Source organism: Solanum pennellii, chromosome 8 (assembly GCF_001406875.1).
Source record: "Solanum pennellii chromosome 8, SPENNV200".
Lineage (NCBI taxonomy): Eukaryota > Viridiplantae > Streptophyta > Magnoliopsida > Solanales > Solanaceae > Solanum > Solanum pennellii.
Genome location: NC_028644.1, coordinates 32152954 through 32169402, shown reverse-complemented (window position 1 = coordinate 32169402; position 16449 = coordinate 32152954). Strand labels below are relative to the sequence as shown.

General features: G+C 33.7%; 1 protein-coding gene and 1 long non-coding RNA gene across 5 annotated transcripts; one reads left to right on the top strand and one right to left on the bottom strand.

Moving 5' to 3' along the window:
- The first annotated feature begins 36 nt into the window (after positions 1-36).
- Positions 37-8949, top strand: LOC107029010 (protein MULTIPLE CHLOROPLAST DIVISION SITE 1). 4 transcript variants are annotated; one of them, XR_003580111.1, is made up of 6 exons: positions 37-439; positions 814-980; positions 1168-1555; positions 8315-8515; positions 8601-8690; positions 8797-8928. XR_003580111.1 is itself a non-coding variant. In XM_015230291.2 (5 exons), the coding sequence occupies exons 1-4, from the start codon at positions 176-178 to the stop codon at positions 8513-8515; spliced, it is 1020 nt and encodes a 339-aa protein (XP_015085777.1). In that variant the 5' UTR covers positions 37-175; the 3' UTR covers positions 8601-8928. The 4 variants fall into 4 exon arrangements, 2 of the variants coding, with proteins under 2 accessions (XP_015085777.1, XP_015085776.1); XR_001457915.2 differs by having other exon boundaries at positions 8315-8690; positions 8797-8949; XM_015230291.2 differs by having other exon boundaries at positions 8601-8928.
- A 3189-nt stretch (positions 8950-12138) lies between these two features.
- Positions 12139-16109, bottom strand: LOC114078248. The gene is made up of 4 exons (XR_003579740.1): positions 16048-16109; positions 12977-13167; positions 12717-12813; positions 12139-12454 (listed from the first exon to the last, which is right to left on the bottom strand). It is a non-coding gene; the product is annotated as an uncharacterized LOC114078248 (long non-coding RNA).
- Between the last annotated feature and the right edge of the window lie 340 nt (positions 16110-16449).

Sequence of the window (16449 nt, the reverse complement as noted above, 5' to 3'; positions counted from 1 at the left end):
TATATATATATATATATATATATATAAAAGAAAAAAAGAGAATAATTCTCATATGGCTAGTTAAATTTGAGATAGAGGGATTTATGAAATTTATCATCAGGTAAAGATGAAGCAATTGTAGGTGTGGATATGAGGGAAACCCTAGTTTTGAGAAGTATTTGAGATAGAAGAAAAAATGGGAGCTTCTATGTGGAGTCTACAACTTCATACAGTCTCAGTTCCGGTACCACTTGAGGCATTCTGGAGGTATAATAGTACTAGGAAGAGGACCTTCAAGAAGCTTAACATAGTTGCTAACGGTGATGCCAAGAATTCGAAGAATCTTCCGCACCAAATTATGGTTATCAAGTCCAACAAGCCCAATTTACCTGTTCTACTTCAACACGCTGTTACCAAATTACAAGAGAGCGTCAAATCTCTACCTCCCCCTTCCCTCCTGGTAAATGGCTCAACATGACTATATTCATATCACTTTTTTTTGTTCTTCTTGCTATCTTATGGTACGTGATATTATGTTTCTTTTTTCCTACTATTTCTCGACATACCAACTATTTCTTTCTTCATGGTGCAATTTTTTCATGTTCCATCTGGGTTCTCAATAATTCCGATTTGATGTTCAGATCCAGTGCAATGTATTTATTGATTAAATTCACCATTAAAAGCAGCTTAGACATTGTATTCACTTTTATTTAGAGACCTGTGGTTTCAAAGATGGAGTCCAAGTTCGGCAGAGGACCCATTGGTCAAAGGGAAGGGAAGGTCCTGCTTTCTTCATTTTGGCCTTTTCTTTTAATACATGTGTTTTAATTGCAGGTAAAGAAACATTCTGGTGTTAGTTTAGCAATTGCACTGTCTACCATGGTCACCTTGTTGGTTATTATACTGAGGAGTTATGTTGCAAAAAGGTCAAAACCCAACCGCCCTGGGTCTGTAGCTGATCTTGTTAGGCGTGGGCAATTAAGATCGGATAGAAGAGGCATGTATGGATCATTAACCTTTTGAATTGCTTGTTTATGATGTACTTCTTCTGCTGTTACTTTTCAGGATGTAGATTCTAGTCATATGATCATATGCTGCTGAGATGATATTTTTTCGAAATTCAGTGCTTGCATAGTTTTTAAATGCTGCAATGTGTGCTTTTCCTTATTGATTTGTCTTGAAATTCAGATCAAATCCTCTTAAATATGACGACCCATTCAATAATCCATTAGTGAAAGTCAGCAAGAGCAATTCAACTGTAGAGATGTGTGGGCAAGTGTACCGTTTGGCACCAGTAACTCTTACCAAGGAGCAACAAGCGGTCCATCAGAAGCGGAGATCACGTGCATATCAGTGGAAGAGACCAACATTGTTTCTTAGAGAAGGTGATTCAGTGCCTCCTGATGTGGATCCTGACACTATCAGGTGGATTCCTGCAAATCATCCTTTTGCAACTACTGCAAGTGAAATTGACGAGGATCTGGCACAAACTAATGTTTATCAGAAGCACGGTGTTCCATTCCGTATTCAGGCAGAACATGAAGCCCTGCAGAGAAAGCTTGAGGCACTCCAAAGTGTAAGCAATCATAACCCCTAATATTAGCTTATAGACGTGGTAAAGAAAAGCAAATGGACGACATAATTCTCACAGTTGTTAAAATCTTACATCTACAGGCCGGTTACCACCAATATCACCTTAGACTTCCTGGTTTTATAATTGTGTTCAATACATTTTTATAACAGCATATGCCATTACACTGTTGCATTATCATTTGTCAGATTGTAATATCAATTACATTCATGCAAATGTAATCTGATTTGTAGCTTAACTGCAAGATTCTCCAGGTTTCTTGCGTTAAAATTCTAGGGGAAGTTTAAATGATGCAGACTTTGTTTTCCTTTTATTTTAAGCGATAAGCTGCTTTATGTATTGTGAAAAATAATGGACATCTAGATGCTATATTCTAAGCTTGCAGGAAGAAAGGAAAAGAATTCACAGGACAGAACTTCCCATCTCAATTAAATGGAAAGAGATGTTAGTTGCAGAGTTGCCTGCACATTTGGTGAAATTTCCCTAGACATCGTTGTTATACATAGTTGTAGAAGCAACGGAACACCCCACTTTTGCGTCATGTAATTTTTTCTATTTCAATATGGTCGTTCATAGTGCTTTGAGGGGTACTGGTTTTCCGTAAGTGTGAATTTCGTATAGGTTGATATACTTGTGCATAAATAGAGAGCACAAAAGAATTTGAAACCACTAGCAGTAAAAAAATGTTTAAGAAAATGACTGTCTAGGAACACTAATTGAATTGTGAGTCCTAACTAGTTTCTATAAATGTCGTTGCACGTCAATAATATCGTGTAATAGTCGTGTCAATTATTTATACACAGGCACAACAATGGATATTATCTGAACCTGCAAAAACTAATCAATTTAGTTAAGTTAGATAATATTGTAATGGACTCGTGGTTTAAAAAATTGCAATGTGATCATACAGTACCCTTTTTTGGGGGGGTTATGAAGATTATATTAACTTCAAACAAGATTTACAAGGGAGGCAGTAGCTACCATATTGGAGTGCATATTGTTTGTAGCAGTAGCTATGCTATTGTTAGCATTACAAACATTCCTATCACTAGTAGTATTTGTTGTAGCTTGTGATGAGTAGTTACAAAAAGAGTTATTTTGCTGGAGCGTGAGCACATCTCACGAGACATCTCGTGGTGGTGACACCTACCTGATCTGCTTCTAGGAGATCCTTAACAAAAGCAGGAGGTTGCTAAACAAGGTTGGTGCTGCTTCCACTGAATGAGTTTCACAAGACTTCTTCTGTACTTTTAATGAGGAGTGAGAACATATGTTGGCAATAGCTATTGAGTATTAATCAAGTAACAAATAGTTAGAATGTCTAACCAATAGTAACAAAGAGTTGGAAGATCTGATGATCATGTGATATGTTCAAAGTTACCAATATAACCTGTTTCAAAAGAGTGATTCAAAAATTAAATTATTTACAATTTCTGCTTGATGATATATGCCTTGTTACCAAATAGGAAAATAGTTCCAAATATGTACTCCATATTTACTTCGAACATATAATTTTGAAGATAAATAATATGGCAAGACAACTATAGTTGAAGCACTATTACTGGGTACTAATTTGATATCTACTGAAGTTGCTTTAATGCTTGTACTAAAATTGAGATTTTGTAAGCAAATCATTTTCTTTTTTTAAAAAAGGACAAGCTCATCACTTAATTAGAGTCAATTACACATTAGGTGCAGTTGTCATTGTAGCGGATTCCCTTAATGCGTACTACACATTAGGTGAGGTGACATGGTGTATGATTTTGTGGATGACATTTTTTGATCGAAGAGACTCAGGGTGGAGTTAACAATAGGCTGGATGTGTGGAGACTGACTCTGGAGTCTAAAGGGTAGGGTTCCGGTTGAGGAGGACCAAAACAAAGTATAGAGAGTGTAAATTTAGTGATGTGACACATGAAGAAGGTGTGGAAGTGAGACTTGATGCACAATTTGTTCTCGAGAGGGAAAGTAAGTATTTGGGATCTTTGATATGTGGAAATGGGAGATCAACAATGATGTCACACATATGAGTGCGACATTCACATGGATAAAGTTGGAGGCTTTCATCCGACATCTTGTGTGACAAGAAGGTACCACCAAAATTTAAAGGTATGTTCTAGGGTGGTGGTTAGACTGACTTTGTTGTATGGGATAAACTGCTGGCCAGGTTCAGAAGATGCAAATGGTGCAAGTGAGGATGTATACTAGGAGGGATAGAGTTAGGAATGAGGATATTTGGGACAAAGTAGGTGTGGCCTTCTTGGTAGACAAGATGATGGAAATGAGACTAAGATAGTTTGAGCATGTGTGAATGCCCCAATGAGGATGTGTGAGAGGTATGCCATAGTGGGGTCGATAAGAGGCAGAGGTAGGTCGAAGAAGCATTGAGGAGAGGTGATTAGACATGATATGGAACATCTTCAGCTTACCGAGGACATAATCTTAGATATGAGGGTATGCAGGTCGAAAATAAAGGTAGAAGGTTAATACAGTCGGGAGTTGTCTTATTACTAAGCAGTTCATGTATTTGGCTTGATGCTAGTATAAAGCACCGTGCAGTCGTAGTGTTAGCCTATTCATGTAGTCTTTGACCTTTTGTATCTGATATCACCTATTCATGTGTTTAGGTGATCACACCTTGTTATTGTTGTTTTTGTTACATTTCCTTGCTTATATCATATATGTTCCGCATTGCAATTAGTTGTCATATTTATTTGTACTGCTATTTTTCTTTTAGTTGCTGCTTTGATTTGCTTGAGTCGGGGGTTTCTCAAAAAACCTCTCTACCTTGGAGAGGTAGTGGTAAGGCCTGCCTGCATACATAGTACCCTCCTCGGACCCTACTTTGTGATATTTCACTGGGTATGTTGTATCCCATCCAACTTATGATTATTTTGTCCCACTTGCTGGATAAATTTATACCATAAACCAAATGCAGGATAAATTTTATCCCACACTTAATCCTCGAATACCTCATCTTATCCCATTCAATTTGGGATTATTTTGTCCCATCTCCCAGGTGGGATAAATTAGTGCAGGACTATTATCCCAGGATAATTTAGTTCGCGTACCAAATGACCCCTTACAATGAATTTTCCGTCGTTCTGTCAATACTATGTATTCTGATCCTCGGCTTGTTCATTGAGAGTCACCGTCTCTGAATCTTTTAAAAGATCAGCAAGTCTGGGAGATTCCCAAGCAAAGATAGTAAAGTTGTAGTTCACCTTAGGATACTGATCTTTTACATTGGTAACCTCCCTCCCCTTCGTTCATTTTTTGTTTGGGACTAAGGCGTAGTTGAAATACTTTTTCGTTCTTGGTTTGGGTATAGTTAATCAGAACTTTTTACAAATTAGCATTAACAAGATACTCTATTTACATCATAAAAATACAAACAGCCTTGCTTCTGGAATTCTCTTTTTGTCGTCAGTTGGTTCAGCTTAATACCCTTTTCTTTGGATAAGGTTAATACTCCTTAGGCTTAAGAACATGTTCCAGATTTCTCTTGCTTCTTTTCAATGGAGGAACTAGTGGGTTGTGTCTTCCATATCCTTACAGCACCTACAACATATGTTGCATATGTAGAACCTTTTCTTGACAATTCATGTTGTGTCAAGTGTGCATCATGTAGGGCTGTACATTAAGAGCTTTGTCGGTGCTTTTTCTTTTTCCAAACTGATGGGCAAGGTTATTTGCATTCTATTTCTTGTTGGCTTCTTCTCCTGAACTGGTTATATTCTCTCTTCACTAAAATTGTCCCTGAGCTATTTCCTCCTGGGATAATTCACGCTTTTCACCTTCCCGTTTTACTTTTTCCAACATCCATAAAAGTGGTCAGATTGTCAATTCACAGTTCTGCCATTGTTCCGAATTTCAGATTCTGATACCCATTATTCCTGCATACTGCAATAGTTTCAACTTCTTGTTAGGGAATCGGTCTCTCAGAGGTCCATGTCCCAACCATGCATCCTCCCAAAATCTTACCTTCTTCCCATCTCTCAATTCAAGACTCGTATTTAACCTGAGTTTGTTAACATCACCCAATGAAAGACCACAAATGCCAGCGGAGAAAATGATCAAAATGGTCCTTAATGTATGGGTAATGCTTTATCTTGATCCTTAATATATTTCACTTTATTGATATAGTCCTAAATGTATAACAAAAATGTTCAATTTGGTCCTCAATATATTTCACCGGATTGAAGTGATAACAAAAGGTGTTCTTTTTTGTTTTTACCCTAAACCTAACAAATTTATTATTATTAAAAAGAAAGTCTTAAATTTACCTGCTGATCCCATATGGTTAACAATGTCCACCATTGTTGTCTTCTTTGTTAGCTCTAAAATGTGCATGTACACATAGAAAAGATCAGACATGAATCTTTTTTTGTTTGGATCCCTTTTGTAACTTTTAGGGAAAACAGAAATGAATACTAGGCAAGTAGAATAATATTTTAGAAAAGAGAAAATAGTAAAGTTTTGTTAGAGAACGTAGGATAAATAATGTTAGATTTTATTGAGTATGTTTTTGAAGCTAACAAAGAAGACATCAATAGTGAATTTTGTTAGCCACTTACGTCCACATATAAATTTTAACTTCTTTTATAAATATGTTATCATATATTACTCAGCATGAACAAAAAAAGTTGAAAGTTGAATTACGATTTTACCTCTTCTATAAATTAAATTGTTATAAAATATTTAAATATTTGATGTATAAATTTAATTAAAATGTTAATGACTTTTAGACTTCCTAAGATTAATTCCTAATTAAATATCTAATTTGTTAATATTTATCATCTATAATCTATATGTATATAATAAGTATATATATTTTTTTAAAAAAAGTCTACCTAAGTTGCTATACTTTTCCTCTTCTCTTAACTTTTTCCTTAATAATATAATTTATATGGATAAAGTATTATCCTTTATGATATATAACGAAATTTAATAATTTAAAGGGTGCAAATCTGCAAAATGGAGACACACATTGATAATGTCCTCTGATTGTTAAAGAATGACTTAACTTCACAAATTTAAATTCATTGATGCTTAATTTCGTGATAAGAACTTTAGTTGCTCTTTCTACATGGTTTGCTAACTTTAATTTCCTTTTTCATACTCTTCATTTATTTATTATTATTTTCTAATTACTTATTCACCTTTTATACTCTTAATATTCATAACTCTCCTCTTTTCATATTTATAACCTCCAAATATTTAAACTAAAACTTTAAGATATCTTTTGATATTCATTCTATTCTAAATGGAACCCCTACCAAGATTATTAGGCTATTATTTTTGTTTTATAGCTAAAGTAGATGAAGAAGACTGTTGACTTTTGATAGGATATGAAAGGAGTCGATAAGAACTCACAGAGTTATGTACTAATTTTTTACTAATTTTTTCATCTATACCATACATCAATCTTATAAGAATAATGTCTATATTGTATTTTTTCTTAAATCTGTTTCTTTTTGTCTTTTTTTCTCTATTGAACTTCTTAATTTAGTTTTCTATGAATGTTTTATTGCCGTAAGTCTTTATTTTTATTTTGTAATTGTTACATTTTATTATTCATTACAATTTACATATATATTTCCATGAAATTTTAGTCATTCTAGTGTATCTATAAAAATTCACACGAAAAGACGAAAATGAACACATTTTTTATACATTAAGGACCATTTGTGAAAGATATTAAGAGTTAGAATGAACATTTGTGTTGTACATTAGGGACCATTTCAATCAAATAAAATATAGGGAAAAAAGGATAAATATACCCCCAAACTATCAAAAATTGTATGCATATACCCTTCGTTTACTATTGAGACATCAAAGTCCTTGCCGTCCAAAAAGTGGAGCACTTGTATCCTTCACACTAACGGACGAACATGTGGCACCATCTCAATAATTTGCTCGAATTTTTTTTTTACTCAAAAACTAAAAACCCACCCAATTTTACCCTAACCCATTTAAGACCCGAATTAACAAACCCTAACCACACATATTCTCAAAGAAACTTTGCAATTCGCAAAATATTAATCATTCACTCGACTTTGGTTCATCGAGTTGACTCGTTGCCATGTCCGACCACCAGTGAATTCAGAAGGACGATCCTGCTTAATTACAACTCCAATGAACTCCGAATCTCCTTCGAGTTTCTCTCCAATTGGCTCTCCTTTCTCTCCCGTAACCTCTGTTGCCTCCCTCACCCAGACCATCTACGATTGAATTGTGTAGTTCATATACTGATTTATACTCACAATTTGGATAAAGTTTCCAGCTTTTTTGTGCTTTACTCTTTTTGTTGGATGAGATAGCATGTTACTTCAGATTAGTTTATTTGTTTGATTTTTTATTGTAATTTTGAAAAAATTATGTTTTTGGTGTCTCAATAGTATAACGAAGGGTATATGCGTACCATTTTTGATAATTCGGGGTATATTTGTCCCTATTCCCTAAATTATAGTAAGAACCAAGATAAAGCATTACCCACACATAAAGGGCCATTTTGATCATTTTCTCGTGGCCAACGAGTATAGTCTGTCCACAATTTGATGTAATATCCATATTATCGATCAATTGTTGAGCATGTGTATTAATTTCTCCTTTTATAACATTAGAATGTGCATATGCACAAATCATGCTGGATGTCAATGACAGTTCAATCAATTTGGAGTTTTACTTTCTTTCCAATTATTAGTAAATGACATGAAATCCCTTGATGTGTCATCAATACAGGAGCAAAAACTTGGTAAGCTAGTGATAGATCCTGGGGCTGCAAAAGATTTTGAGAGGCCATTCAAAACACGACTAAAGACAGAGGAGCAGCTCGATCAAGGCCCCTATAACCGGCAAATGGGCTCCAATAGTTCAGAATCAGAGGGTGCTCGTGATTCATTTGTGAACAAGCATAGTTCTGAAGAAATGGATAAACCCTAGGTTTGTTTCAATACTGTTTTGTAAATTCTGTTAGAAATAGCGTAATGGCCTAGTTTGAATGAAGACTTGATACTCATGTTTTCAGTCCTGACGTTCCAACGGTAGCAGAAATGAGACTGTAAATTTAAGTTTATTCCTTGGCAGCCAACTGTCATGTCCCACGCACGAGATATCAGTGAGACTCTTAGTCCGTGACGCAAGTGTCTGTCTACCTATTATTTCATTCTGGTAGTAGTGGACTTAACTTTTATAACATTTGCCTATTCTTTCCCTCAACTCAGGTTCTAAACCAATGGTGAGATCATTCCAGAACCTCCGCTCAGGTCTGTTTTATTTAAAGGAAAATGGAAAATAGTTTGATATACTTCTTAACTTTAGAATTTAAAGTGATATATCTTTCGTGATTAAATTGACTCATATAATGAACTTTGATATACTCTTTTGCTCCAGTGGATTTGAAGAAATTAATTTTAAATTATTTTTTTGATTTTTCATTTTTTTTTAAAATCCGTATTACATTTGATTTTTCTCTCATGTGATTTGTTTTACTTTTTTGATTCAATAACTAATTTTGAGGGTTAAATTTATTTTTCACATTTTTTTTATAAAATTTATCATCCCTATATTTAATAAAAGAATAAATTACAATATAGCTGTAAAAAAAATAGTTTTAGTTATTGTTTCCAACTTTTTTTCGCCTATACTATTCACTTGTTTTTCTTCGTATAATAAAATTTCTATAAATTAATATAGGTGTGATCATGATTTTTGTTATGTTATAGAAATATTAGTTAATATTTATTAATTTGAGGAATGTTTTGAGATTTAATGAAGGTTATTTTGATTATATCTAAATTATTGTATCTTACTAATTTATGTATCATATTTATAGATTTTTAATAAAAAGATATTATACTTTAAGTACGAGTACACCAAAAACATTGTATCTTACTAATTTATGTATCATATCTATTGAATTCTCACTATTGTGCAAACAAAATAGCATGGGTGACAAGTGCGTTTTTTATGAATATATTTGTTAATTTGACCACAAAATACATGGTAGACGAGTTTTGCTTATGGTAGATAAATGTCCAGCCCATGATAGAAATATTGAAGGGCTATAAAATGTTGAATTGTTTTTCTTGCCGCCCTACATGACATTTATAAGAGCTTTTAAGATGTATTAGTAATAAGTTTTATCGTACGATATTAGAAGCTTATAAAGTGGGACAAACTAATCCAACAAAGATTAACTTTTTTGATGCTTTCGATTTTGCAATTCTTACTTGGACAATATATGTCAGCAAGAGACAATAACAAATTGTTTTCGACGTTGTGAAATTCGTTTGGGGGATGCAATCTCAAAGAACTTGAATGAACTCACTTGTGAAAACGTTATTCTTGAACTTGAGGTCATGATTAATGATATCAATTATCACAATAAAATGGATGTCAATAACCTATTGAATTATCTGGGTGAAAGTGGTACATGTTCAAAGGTCCAGAGCTTATAAGAAATTGTGGATATCATCACCAAAAAAAAATGTTGATGATGAAGTTGAAGATAATACTAAACCTTTTGAACGAGTTATGCGTAAGGAAGCACTTATCACATCAAGAACTCTTTATAATTTTATGTTACATTTTAAAAAGACAACATCGGAGCTTTTGGATGCAATAAGAAAAGTTATAGATGAGCTTCAACTAAAATTAAAATTTTAAGAAAAAATAGAATACAATAGAATCATATTCCACTAAATTGTCATAGATATATTTGTACTTTCAAACAATTATTAATTTATGATATTTGGGATATATATTTACATAGGGGTCTTCTGAAAATTTATTATCTTATTATCTTATCGAAATTTGTGATTTTTTCATTGGTCCAAGTTAGGATCGGAGGAAAATATTACTTTAGAGAGATTATTAATTTACCGAATATTGATTTATAGAGGTTTTACTGTATTTTTACTAGAGAATGAAAGAAACAAAATGAGATAAGAATAGAAAACTCGAATAACGATAAACAAATATATCTATAAGGGAGATATTTAACTAAAATTCAAATTATTATTGAATCAAAAAAGTCAAAATAAAAATGATTAAATATACTCGTTTGTTGGAGGATCATATATATATATATATATATATATATATATACAAGATAGGTATGATCTGTGCTCAACACAGGCCCAACAATTATATTTTGCAGTGTTTCCAATAATCACTTTTTCTTAGTTTCTCTAATTTTCTGTTATTATCTCCATTATACAACCTTCAGACAACTTATAAGCTTCATTTTGGAGTAAAATTAAAAGAAAATTGTGGGCGTATATAAGCTTTTGTTTATCAGAGAATTAATTCCACTGTTATATAGCTTACTACTTACTGAAGCAACAATAAATGGAAAAGAACCGAAGAACATACAGTTGAAGCAAGAATATCACAAGCCTCTACTGAAATTTCTTAACGTAACATTATATTATAGTAGTAACTTCATTAGTTATTCCGATAGTTATTTGTTCTTGTATATAATACAAGTTATTCAACTCAAATGATAACAAAGTGAGACATCTTGTTGTTTTGAGCTTGACATGATAAATAAATTTGTCATAGGTTCGGCTTAAGTATATCAACAACCTCTGTACATTTTGAACTGAACCCGAGGAGAGGATAAAGCAATGAACTCACAATATGTCTTCACAACAAAGCCTGACATACTGTTCAACCGTGAAGGATTCATCATCATCATTGCCAAATGACATTGAATGGGAAAATCTTTTTTATTGTGTTACTATTCCGTGGAATGATAGTCACATTTTATTGAAATAACATTCGTAGCAAGATAAAAACAAAAGACCATATAGGATATGCATATGCTATAGGGAGGGATAAGTGTTATCTCACTTCTGTCTGAGCTACTGCCCTTTCCGGGCCTCCCATCATGCACATTTGTACAGTTTGGCTCTACAGTATTTTGAAATTTATCTAAGATAATTCAGTGCTCTGACATCCTTTGAGATGCTCGACATATACATACCAGTCACAAGACACTAATAATGAACCAAATTCAATTTTTTAAGCGTGAAAAAAGCTTTCATACTTAAATGAATCAATGGTTGTTTATCCCCCACACCTGCTTTAGATCATGGTAATCATCACTGTCATTGAAATTGATATCAACATCAAGTCCTCTAAATTTAATTGCAGCATGATATGTGCCCTGAAATTATTGTGGAAATCTAACAGCATACAATCCGATTTCAGCTAATTAAATAGTACCATTATAACTTTGCTAATGAAATTCAAAATATAATTACTATGTTGTTCCTAGCAGCAGCGTGTGCAGTATTAAATCTTCCTATAAGACTCAAATTCTCGTTAAAAAATGTAAGACTCAGATTCTCGTTGCAGTTAATTAGAAACAATTCATGAATGAAGTATGAGAGCTTTAAATCAGCAGAGCAGTTTTATGTTAAAAGACACATTGGCTTACCCAAGTAGACATGTTCCACCAATTCCTGATAATATATACTTCACAGAAACTTAAGTTACTTTCAAGCTATAACTTCATAAAATTATCGGTATTTCAACAGAACCATAGTTCCTCTGTGAATTAAGAAATTATATGTCGTTTAGTACTGAATATATGTGTAGACATAAGAAACTCATTCATGTGTTAAATGTTCAATATATGACATGACAAAGTTGGAAAAGTACACTTTCAGGGAGAAGAGTGAGATCAAAGGACCTCTTCTCCTTTGTGATGCTCAAGTTGTTCCATCGCAACTAATAACTCCTTGAGTGAGAAAAACATGTTTCGACGCTATGAGCTAACTAAAAGTTAAAACACAGTGGATTGTTTCCTTCCTAATCTTCTCGCTACATGCAACTCCTATTGTATAAGTTGGAACCTTTATTGTAGATTACCTTCTGCAAAAAATATATTGTAATCAGGAAGATCATGAAACTTCAACAGAACGATCGTGTTAAACATGTCACAATATGAAATTTTGAATAGAAACTTCCCATGTCATATTATTAATTAAATCTCAGCAAGATTTAGTCAAATTAGTTGTTGCAACTTAGTAAAGTTATAATTTAACAAAAAGGCACAACATTTAAACATGGGCATGGCATGGCAGCCATGAATTTGAAGAAACTATAACTGAACCAATATAATAGACTCTCGTACCTTGGTTATATGGAATACAAATGAGCATTTGAAATACTTCTCTTATATATCTTCACCTCTAAGTAGTTAAAGGATTCTTCTCCAACTTAACTTGTACCTACAATTACATATAGCAAGTATATAAGAAAATGCTTAAATCAAAGAAAAAGAGGAAATTAAAGTGTGAAGAAGGAGAAGTAAAACAGGAAAAAGAGATGAAAGAGTCGAGTTTAGTGGAAGTAGAAAGAAACAGATCATAACCAATGATTTATACTACTGACCTTGTGCATTGTATTGATATTGGAAAAGCTGCAATAATAGTAGTCCAAATGATGGTAAGGCGGCATGACGGTCTTGCATAGCCACGATTTACAATGGCCATGTATCAATTAAATCTCTCCAGAGAACTACTTATTAAGTAATCGGGTCAAATATGGGCCTCTATTACCTATGGTTGTAGCTGTATTGCCACCTGCAGTGAAGGCACTGAAAGAGGTCATGCTGTAATCACCGAAAGGAGATATGGTTGTTGATTCTCTTCGAAATGTTACTACGTCATTTCGTGATCAGAGATTAGATATGAACCTTAACTGAATCGCTGGTGCTAAGGGTGTGAAGTTGTGAGACACCATAAGTGGACAGAAAAACTAAAAAGATGATGCATAACTTTTGGGATTGAGCGAAATGATAATTTTCCCTCGCTAGTTCCACACTTGAATGAGTCGAATAAATAACTGACTCATCAGTTTATAGTATATAAAATATTAAATAAAAATGAAATCAAAGAGGGAAATCTAAATCTTGAATAATGTGGAGCCAAAAGAAATGGAGAGAAAAATGATATATTGTACTCACTTTGATGTCTAAATATCTAATGCAATGCAAACTACTAAACACACAGAAAACATATTGAGCGCCATTATTTTCTCCCTCCAAGATTATTTTATTTGTCATTGAAACAATGTAGTGTAATTGTTGTTACATTTCAGCAACAATTTAAGTATAGAACAACATCAAATCCAAGGTTAAATCAAACAAATTTGAACGCTCCATAGAAGTTTACCAACTTCAGAAACAAGAAATAACTCCACAGATGCAATTCATTAACTGTACAAACATACATGAGATAAACAGTGAAATTTTAATGATACAGGACATATTCTCTAAGCAATGATATTCCACACATCTCATGTATGTCATTATGATCTTTTCAACGTGGCTATCAATCAAGATTCTCCATAACACTCCTATACATAAATTTATTTGCAGACTAAAGAGGCTCCAACTATTATGTCACGCAATATTGCCTATAAAACAACACAGAAGAACGAATCGATAGGTGTACATGACACATCAATTTATAAGTAGTCGAGAGTTGGGAAGGGAAAGTTTTGAAAATACAGCGAGTCCAAAGTCTTTGAGTTCAAATATCTCATGAATCCCACCGTCATATTTGATATTTCACTGTTTTAGCTAAACAACAAGAATAAAGAATAGGGATCAATAAGATTGAGAAGATGATATTTTCCATATGTACATGGGATTTTTGGAGGATATTTGAGCCAAATTTGGCACTTAGGCCCCTTGGCTAATCTATCAGATTTCACAAAAGACAATTTGTGTATCTATTTGTTTTTTCTTTGGTAAAACGCACTTACATATGTTTACACTGGTAAAATTAGATTTGCTATAAGAGAATTGGCATGCCTAATGCACAACCCCTTTCCTCTTCAGATTCAAGTTATAAGGCAACTGGTATATGCCAGTATCCTTTTTTCGACTCCTCGAGACATAAGGAAAACAATTACATTTAAAGGTTTTGTTAAATAATAACACGTGTTCTGTTAGGTTATTAGCATTTTAATAGTAATATTTAACATATTAAATTACTTTATTTTGGAGTTATGAGAATGACTATTGATAGGCATTTGTGTTTTAAACTATCAATTTAATTTTGCTATTCATCTTTGACTTGGTAGCCATGTAATGCCATTACTTTTGGCTTTATTGGCTGAATTCATTGTGAGATAAAAACATTCCAATAAACATTGGAATGGATAACTTCTACATCATCTATTAGCATTGGTTATCCATCACTTTATTTGATTCTTAATTCCTCCATTACTCTTTGTAACATATGTAACTCCTATTGTAACCTTTGTAACCTGTGGAACTCCTAAAGTCATTATCTTCACTATTTACTACCTCCATTACTTCCTATTCATTGCTAGGAAGACTTCTCATAGTATAAATAGTGGTGGTCTTCATTTGGTTTGGTACACATAAAACACAAGAGAAAACAAAAAGTGAAAGAGTTAGTCTAAAAGAGAGTTCTTATTAGTTGAAGGGAAGTGTTCTTTTTTGTGGAGCTTTGGACTCAACTCTTGTCCAGAGTTGTTGAGTTATACTGTGTGAATGCTGTTGTATCCTGGAGGGAACAAGTCAAAGAGGACTACTACTGGACCGATGAAAACATTTGTTGCAGTAGGCTTGAATCTCCTTAAAGAGAGCGAGATATCAGCGCCTCAGCCTAAAGAGATAAATTTCTTCATTTTATTTTCAATTGTAATCTTGCAATTTTATTATCTTGTAAGTTTTGATTTGTGTTTGAAGATAGATAAGAAGGGTTCATCTATATAATATAAATTTTGGTTTCAAGCATATATTTATATTATAGCAGAGCAGATCAATTAGAAGGTACTGCTAATCTGAATCATAATAGAACATGGAGGTGGCATGTGAAACACTGGACTTGTTCCATAGAAATGGAAATGCACCTGCCGCCAAGAACAGGCAGCATGTGAAACATTGATCCTGACATTTGTATTGTGGTTTTATGAGCATAATATTATTTATATGAGTAATATACATTTATTTTTCCTATTCTAGCGCTCGAATACTTTCTTTTCAATCATAAATTTATGTAATGAACAACCTGACCTCTAAATCTGCATACAAATCCTGGCATGAATGTAGGTGTGAAATGCAAAGAAGGTAAAGTAGATGAATGTAGTCAATACATTTATTATTATTGTTATGCGGAATTCGAGATAATACAAGAAAATATAAACGCGAAAAACAAGACAACAGATTTACGTGGTTCACCAATAAATTGGCTACGTCCACGGGAAGAGGGAGAGCAGTTTTATTAAGGAGAGGCAAGAACAAAATTACAGAATAGGGTTTGTCATAGCGTCTATATATAGTGCTAAGCTACGCCCTAACAGGCTTGGGCCCAACATACAGAATTGACAGATAATTAAGGGCCCAACATACCCGTCCTTTCTGTTTGTAACGGGTCCGATTCAAGGCATTCAACAATTATGATTTATTCATAGAAGTGCACATTTACCTTCTCTTCCACGATTCTGACATTACTCTTGAAGTTGTAGGTACTATCATCAATAGTAAGACTGGGCAACGGAACGGGACGTACCGGTTCCGTTCCGGTACCGTTCCGGTTCGTTCCGGTTCGTCCCGTTTCGGTTGCCTACGGGACGGGCCGGGATAGTCTAAACCGGTACACGGAACGGGACGGAACCGTAGTTCCGTACCGGTGTACCGGTACCGGTTCATTCCGGTTTATTCCGGTTCCGGTCCGGTTCGGTCCGGTTCCGGTCCGGTTTATTTAATATATATTAATTTTTTTATATTTTATATTTTATATAATTTATATTTATATTTTTTATAAATTATATTTTAAAATTTAAATTTTTTCAAATTCCCCGCCCCTGCCCGCCCTGCCCGCCCCTGC

Excerpts from the sequence above, each read along its gene's own strand:
- LOC107029010 (XM_015230291.2), top strand. The coding sequence starts at position 176 with ATGGGAGCTTCTATGTGGAGTCTACAACTTCATACAGTCTCAGTTCCG. Across the intron at positions 440-813 it reads TACCTCCCCCTTCCCTCCTG|GTAAAGAAACATTCTGGTGT; the intron begins GTAAATGGCTCA and ends TTTTAATTGCAG. Across the intron at positions 981-1,167 it reads AGATCGGATAGAAGAGGCAT|ATCAAATCCTCTTAAATATG; the intron begins GTATGGATCATT and ends CTTGAAATTCAG.